General features: G+C 40.1%; 2 protein-coding genes across 3 annotated transcripts; one reads left to right on the plus strand and one right to left on the minus strand.

Annotated features, from left to right (window-relative positions):
* Positions 1-2,830: 2,830 nt before the first annotated feature.
* LOC120548926 (dnaJ homolog subfamily C member 30, mitochondrial) lies at positions 2,831-3,859 on the minus strand. Its single transcript, XM_039785432.1, has 2 exons — positions 3,851-3,859; positions 2,831-3,406 (listed from the first exon to the last, which is right to left on the minus strand). The coding sequence occupies exons 1-2, from the start codon at positions 3,857-3,859 to the stop codon at positions 2,831-2,833; spliced, it is 585 nt and encodes a 194-aa protein (XP_039641366.1).
* On the plus strand, positions 3,858-7,769 carry iah1 (isoamyl acetate hydrolyzing esterase 1 (putative)). 2 transcript variants are annotated; one of them, XM_039785078.1, is made up of 6 exons: positions 3,858-3,977; positions 4,819-4,871; positions 5,083-5,231; positions 6,273-6,434; positions 6,547-6,668; positions 7,448-7,769. In XM_039785078.1, exons 1-6 carry the CDS (start codon positions 3,858-3,860, stop codon positions 7,613-7,615), a joined length of 774 nt encoding a protein of 257 aa, XP_039641012.1. In that variant the 3' UTR covers positions 7,616-7,769. The 2 variants fall into 2 exon arrangements, with proteins under 2 accessions (XP_039641012.1, XP_039641013.1); XM_039785079.1 differs by lacking the exon at positions 3,858-3,977 and adding an exon at positions 4,553-4,672.
* The last annotated feature ends 7 nt before the right edge of the window (positions 7,770-7,776 follow it).

A 7,776-nucleotide genomic window follows, 5' to 3' on the forward strand; every position in this document is an offset into this window, starting at 1 on the left:
AAAAAGCCTGAAAGAAGCACTAAACTTAAACTTATAAAAATACTAACTTGATGGCAGAATGTGTGGTCCTCCAAGCAAATATCTGTCTTTAATAATGTGCATATCATCAAATGTCAAAGTCTAGAAATACAGCCGTTATGCACTCGCACAATCGTTACACTTAATGTCCTCGTTATCGGTCCGAACTTTAATACTGTTTGTGAGAAAACATGCATGAAGAAAAGTGTGTTTGCCTGTTAGACTTTCGTCTTCCAATTGTATATCGGGTTGGGGAATACCACTAGTTAATGTTGTGATTTTGGCAAGGTGTTAACAATCACATATTGTTGTAAACATATAAATACTGCGGTGACCCCCGTGCGTAATGCTGCAAGGTGGCAAATGCTGGCACTGCGGGAGGAATAAGCCCCAATGGAAGAATCAGGAGAGAAACAGGATTCAGGGACCATGACGATGACTGGCTAATATGCCGATTTAAATTCCCTAAAGCTGTGCTCTTGGATCTATTTACTGAACTGTGTCCGGTAGAGAGGGCAACGCGCCGGAACCGTGCCATCGCGGTCCAAATACAGGTCCTCCACTCTGGGGGCAACCGGCTGTTTCCAGCGGTAAATTTATATAAATATTATATATAATCTTCAACTTTATCAATGAGGCTTGTTTGGATATAATATATAGTTCTCATATCCTGAGATATTATTCTCTAATCATATAGGTCTGGTATATCGAAGCTGTCCCCGAGTGCCGTATGCCTGCCGTTTTGGACGGTATTATTAATAATAGACAGGTAGTTTATAGATCAGGTTTCCCTACACTGTGTGAGAACAGGCCGAAATTAGAATTCAATTTGCAGCAATTCCCGAGCGTCTGAGAAATGTTTTGCTTTTTCTCCGCCGGTCGTCATGATTCGGCGTAACGAAAGAACTGCCAGGGTCATTAACATACTGATCAGCATTCATGAGCTGCTTTGCATTGACTATTTATGGTTAAAAATGGACGTGTAAAGGGCGGGATAAGAGGCTGATTCACGTACGCACACTTGTGGGTAATCTGTGATTTAGGGAACATTGCTTACAGATGTACGTACGCACGGTATTATAAATCAGAATGTTTTTTGGCGTACCTTTTGGGCATATGTACACTTTTAGTAAAGATCATACGCAGAGTTTTTTTTAAATGAGACCCATTTTGATATTTGAATGTTTTTTGTAGCTGAAAGTATGCAGTAGTAGGTGACCAAAAATCGTATGGAAGAAACAGATAACAATTCTGTAAATGCTGCTGAATCAGCATTCACACAATAAGGTTTACAAGTAATCAGTGTTGGTGTTTTTGACTAACAAAAGACTCAAACATTTGTTTCACTGTGCTCTGACAGGCACTGCTCAAGATGTATTTATTAGTTAAATATCTGAACAATGGAACCATCCAAGGCACCTTTTTAATGAGCATAAACCTACAGTTCCTATAATAGCCCCGTTTCATGGGCTCTCAAGATATGTCTGATACACACACACACACATCCCATAATTCCTTTCATTGCCACAAATATTTCATAAATAGCTATACGTGAAATATAATTTAAACTAGCTTAACCATTAAAAATAAAGATATCTGCAAGACAGATGACTTTATAAAAGCCAAAGTTGAACGGTCGTAGGTTGTAAATCAACCAGTGACTTGTGGATTTCAATTCAATTCAATTTTATTTATAGTATCAAATCATAAGAGTTATCTCGAGACACTTTACAGATAGAGTAGGTCTAGACCACACTCTATAAATTCCAAAACCCAAACAATTACAGTAATTCCCTCAAGAGCAAGCATTAGCAGTGGTTTCTTCCCTGTTAGGAAGAAACCTCGGCAGACCCAGACTCTTGGTAGGCGGTGTCTGACGGGCCGGTTGGGGGTGTGATGAACAGTGGCAATAATAGTCACATTAAAGATAATGGAACAGTGACTTCGAAGGTCATCGTGGAAGTTCATGTCATGTCGGATGCGGCGGACGCGGCAGGATGCAGCCGGGAATTGCAGAGAATCACAGAGCATAGCTCTGCGAAGAAGAAACTCCCCAGAGCTAGGTTAGTAACAAGCATTTCTGGGACAGGATGCATACAAAAGGAAACAAGTAGAGATGAGAGAGCAGCTCAGTGTGTCACAGGAAGGAAGGAACTTCCCCGGCAGTCTAGAATTATAATAGCATAACTAAGAGAGGCAGGTTAAAGAGAGATGCCTGGTCGGGCTAGAACTCTCCCCAACCGGATCGGGCTGTACTGGCCTGCCTCCCTCTATTTCATTTGAAGACAGCATTCACGTACTCAAATGTTTCTGTATCATAACGGAAAAGTACATAATGTTGTGATTGCCAGGTAAGATTCATAATCATGTTACTTATTCTTTAATCAGATAATTACTGATTTTGAGGTTATGGCAGACTCAAAACTGTCAGTACTAGTATTCCCTACCGCTGGGAGTCGCATTGACTGTGTGCGTGTGACTGACAAACCGAGTGACAAAAGCTACACTGGGCAAAAACCAGTGAATGCTGTGTTCAGACAGTATGAAAGTATACAGCACTGTGCTGGGATTGCAAACTGAGGAACTGAAACATGCACATTTCGGTTTAGTCTTTGTTTTGCAGCTTTTCAGAGGACAGTGTCATCCTATTTTAATTGCATTTTTTATTTGTTCATGTCGCCCTGCATGGAGAGTTCAGGTGACAGGGTCAAAATAGAGGGCGACATCAGTAAGTTGAACAGTATTTGTGAGTGTGTGTGTGTGTGCGCACACACACAGGTGTTTCTCCATGTCTCCATGTGAATGTCCTTCATCACCGCTTTAAATTGGCCAGTATTCCCACGGCCATAGCTATCAGCACCGCAACTCCCATCTCCATCATCCTTCCCATCTTCTTCTCCTCAATCGTCTCCTGCTTCTTCCTAAGCATCTCCTCTTTTCGGACTCGGATATCTCTTTCCCTCTGCAGCTGCTCGTTGTAGTGGGCCTTGATAAACTTGTCGAAATCAAAGACGTCTCCCCGGCTGTCTGCGCCCACCACAGACCGTCGACTTTCGGTTGTCTGTTTCGCGGAGCTCCCTGTGTCCTTGGCGGAGTGTCTGGTTGTTGACATAAGGTCCGACTGACTCAACATACCCCGGTCGTATTTCTTCCGCAGTGCCTTATTGCCCAGCACGGTGTAGGCCTCGCTGATCTCAGAAAAGCGGACAGTGGCGTGCTCACTGTTGGCGTTTCTATCCGGGTGGTAGACGAAGGACTGCTTGTAGTAGGCTGTTTTTATCTGGACTTGAGTGGCGGTAGGGGACACCTCCAGGATTTCATAGTAGCCTGTTTTGGTTTTGTAAAGGGGCTCAGATCGGGTTCCGTTGCCGCTGTAAGCTCTGATGAACTGTCCATGTCCCCAAAACAAACCGAAAGTCTGCTGTCGAGGAGCGGACCCGGAGGTGCAGAAAGTCCTCCGAAAATTAGTGTTAATCCGGTACCAGAGTAGATTTGTCTCTATATTTTGAACCTTGGACTTATTAGAAAGTGAATACTCTTTGTCGAGTCCAAGAAAATCATAATATTCAGCGACATTTGCGTTTTCCCAAACCTCGTAAACCGTACCATACAGTGGTGTCACGCTTGTGTAATTGTCCTTTGAAACTCCACCGGTCACTTTGTCTGCTGCATTTTCGGCTCCATGCAGTTCTCCATTTTGGATATCACCCAACAGTAAACCAGCCGATAGAGACGAAGCCTGTATTGCACCTTTATCTTGACTTTCAAGGAGTTGTCGGTTGTATATTTTGTGTGCAAAGTTGTACGCTCCTCTTCCAATACATAGCCTGACCTCCGCCATGTTTGAAGGGAGCAAAAGACGAAAGTTGATTTCCGAACTGCTGACGGTGGCTCCTTCTAACTGCAGCGCCCCCCGGTGGGCGAGTTCTCTTTTTTCTTCTTCTTCCAGGATGTTGAAGGCATGTCCCGCCCTACTGAAACTTTGAAACTTATTGAATTTGCTAAATATTTTACCATCTAACAAACAACATATTGGAGACTCTTAGTTACAAGTTCATAAGGTACCCCTATCTAAAACTAATACAGTGTAATACAACAGTTCTGCAATAAATCCTATCTCTAATAAGGTTATAATAATGTTCAGTTTTTGTTGAAAGTGTTTTAGAAACGTCTTGATTCAACTTAATGATCTTTTTGGAGGATATAGTTTGTGGTGCTGTTGAACTGTATTGCATTAAACAGATTGTTATTGATATTAATCCAAATTTTTACTTTAATGAGGCAAACTTATGCGATTGTTGGCCTGATTTTGACTTTCTGAGTCAAAACGATGAGATATTCAGTCCAAATTATAATCGTAACTAAGTCAGTAAATCAACATTTTGATCATAAGTATTTTTTGTACTTTTGTTATTCTTATGATGAAATTGTATTTTATACACGTTTTTGTTTGTATAATTATGTACAAAATGCATTATTTAGCTAAATATCTGTGTTAAAAAGTCATGATGAAGACTTTTATTTTGAAATTGGACCATACGTCACAACAACCCCCTAACCGGAAATTTCGATTTGTGCAGACACTTTCATTATGTCGAACTTCAAAACAGTAATTTGGCCTAAAGTCATTTTATTTGGGGACTCAATCACACAGGTTAGCTAATGCAAAAATAATTTTCAAATACTGTAATATTATGCAAGCCAGCAGTTAATGCTAACCAAGTCACTAACGCAGTAGTTAGCATTAGCTGCTAGCTTTCTAGATACTACTTAATGAAACAGTGCTGTTAATTCTTTCAGTTTTCATTTCAAGCCAATGGCTGGGGTGCAGAAATTGCCAACAAACTAGCAAGGTCAGTAGTTTCCATGTATTGGTTCTTGATTTTTTGTAACCGTAATGGAAGTGCTTATTTAATTTCTCATACATGTTAGTTTCTTGGGAGTTATGAACAGAAATGGCAATGATGTGATTTTTTCTTTTTTAAATACAAGTCATACCTTAGTAACCAGACTAACGTGCCTTCGACTAATATATGAATCTGACGTTATATATTTTCCCATCAGAAAGTGTGATGTTGTAAACAGAGGACTGTCTGGCTACAACTCCAGATGGGCTAAGATAGTTCTTCCTCGCCTCATCAACAGCCCAAACTCAGCAGACAACATAGCTGCTGTCACTGTCTTCTTTGGAGCCAACGACTGTGCACTGGAAGGTACCATTTTACTGACACGACCAATAATGACAATTGAGGAAGTTTAGTAATGATACATATTTGGCTACAAACCTTCTGTATCCGATTTCAGAAGAACATATCTTTATAATTGTTTTCTTGCTTAAAAGTTTACTCACAAGACTTTGCACATGGACACTTTTTTATGAAATACTATGACTTTTTTTATAGCATACTATACTATGATTTTTTTATGACATGCTTAGAAAAACGTACATATTTATCAGGCAGGGAGGTCTAACAAGACACGATGCTGCAGCAAACTGTAGGATCCTGTGTGTTTGGAGCTTGACACATACTTGAGACAACAAGTCAGGATATGTCATCTTCTGCTACTTAAATTATTTATGGGAATGCAATACTTACTTACCGGAGTACCCTTATAAATGTTTTCAGATGTCATTCTCTGCACTTCACTGCTTAGGCTTTTTGTGATTATGACTACTTGAAAACAATGTGTATAGAAACATTGTCACTAATAATTAATTACAGAGATGGCAAAAGTACTCACTTCCCATACTTAAGTAGAAGTACAGATACTTGTGTTAAAAAATACTAGAAGTACTGATTTAACTTCTTTACTCAAGTAAAAGTAACAAAGAACAGGCTTGGAAATTTACTTAAAGCATAAAAGTAAAAGTAGCCTTGCAAATAACAACCATTTTTTTATGCAAAGCTACCTGGACCACACAAGTGCAACGTATATTCCCATCCAATTAGACTGAATTTGGTATTGATGACGGGAAAAATAACGGTAACTCCACTGAAATTATTTGAAACTAAAGTAACGAGCCAATTTTGTAAAATGTAAGGAGTAGAAAGTACCGATCTTTGTGTTAAAAATGTAAGGAGTAAAAGTAAAAAGTCGGCACAAAAATAAATAGTAAAGTAAAAATATCTGGAAAATTTACTTGAGTACAGTAACAAAGTACTTGTACTTTGTTACTTCCCATCTCTGATGAATTATCCTTTCCTAATGTCTCTGTATGAGTTTACCTCCTTTCGTCTGTTGCCGTCATGCAGATAAAAACCCCCAACAGCACGTCCCTCTGCAGGAGTATTCAGAGAACCTAAAGGAGATCACCAGGCTTCTGGCTTCAGCTGGAGTGTCAGCAGACAGAGTTATCTTCATCACCCCTCCACCTGTTCATGAGCCGGCCTGGGAGAAGGAGTGCATTCTGAAAGGTAACCCTCATTCACAATCTCCTCTCTCTTGTTCTTGTATGGTAACATAGGCTATTTTTACGCTCCAGGCCTACAAAGATCCTCAGTCAGCTTCTTCATGTCTTTTTTTCAGGATGTCCACTCAATCGCCACAACTCTGCAGTGGGGCAGTATGCCCAGGCATGTGTCCAGACTGCCAGTCAGTGTGGTACAGACGTCCTGGACCTCTGGACGCTCATGCAGAAAGATGGACAGGTGGGTACTTGTTACTGTAGATGCTGCGTTTCGTTAGAGGCCACTGTAACATGAAATCCTCACACATCGCAGAGGGTAACACTTTGGTTTTACAAGTTTGCTACTTCCAAATAATATCCAAGAATTTTAATGGAAAGAACTATGTATGGGACTTAATATAGGGAAAGTAGTGATAACTTCCAGTACATTAATCCCAATTGTTAATGCTAACCGCTAGTGTAAGAGATTCTTTAAGTCAGTGCACGACAGGTCAGCGGAACATGAAAAAACATGAACATGTCTACAGACAAGCATACAAGTCAACATATACAGATAATACAATTTCCAATAAGAGTAATGCATGAATATTTACTTAATTTAAATTGAGCTTGTCCCCCCCCCCCATAATTAGTACCAGATTACATGTTTATTTGAAGGAATGTTCCAAATCAATTATTAGATAATCATGGAACCATAATATAAAGCATTGCTGAAACAGGCAGTACAGAAACTGTCCATTAGATTCTTCGTTCATCTAAATTCCAGTTTGTTTAATTATCCAATAAATTGAATGGGCAGGAAAAATGTAAGCTTCTTTTGTTTGTTGGACATTTACAATTTTAGATACATGTAGTATATATTGTCCTTAAATGTTTAAAATCTTGCAAATGTCTCATTATGAACTGAAAGCACTAACAATGTGACCAGGCCTAGTGTTGAGATATTTCATTATACCCAATTATCTTCCTTTAAATTAATCATTTAATGAAAGCCTTCCTGTTTTGTCCTCTGCTTCATAGGACTACACAGTCTATCTGTCTGACGGGCTGCATCTCTCACAGAAGGGAAACCAGTTTGTGTCACAGCACCTGTGGGAGCTGCTGGAGAGTCGGGTGGCTGATCTGCCCTTCATCCTGCCTTACTGGGGAGACGTGGACCCCAAGAGTCCCGAGAGCAGCCTCCTCTAACCAGTGAAGGAGAGGACGTTGGCTTTGAAAAATATTTTCAAGATCCTACAGTGCTGCATATTCGGTGAAACACAAAACACTGACCAGCACTCCTTTGTTGCACTTGTTGGAAATGCCCAGGTGAATGAATAAAGCAGCTGTGATTTGCCACTATGTGAAAT

The sequence above is a fragment of the Perca fluviatilis genome, chromosome 20, assembly GCF_010015445.1.
Source record: "Perca fluviatilis chromosome 20, GENO_Pfluv_1.0, whole genome shotgun sequence".
NCBI classification, from domain to species: Eukaryota; Metazoa; Chordata; class Actinopteri; order Perciformes; family Percidae; genus Perca; species Perca fluviatilis.

Excerpts from the sequence above, each read along its gene's own strand:
- iah1 (XM_039785078.1), top strand. The coding sequence starts at position 3,858 with ATGTTTGAAGGGAGCAAAAGACGAAAGTTGATTTCCGAACTGCTGACG. Across the intron at positions 3,978-4,818 it reads CTTCTTCCAGGATGTTGAAG|TTTTCATTTCAAGCCAATGG; the intron begins GCATGTCCCGCC and ends TAATTCTTTCAG. Across the intron at positions 4,872-5,082 it reads ATTGCCAACAAACTAGCAAG|AAAGTGTGATGTTGTAAACA; the intron begins GTCAGTAGTTTC and ends TTTTCCCATCAG.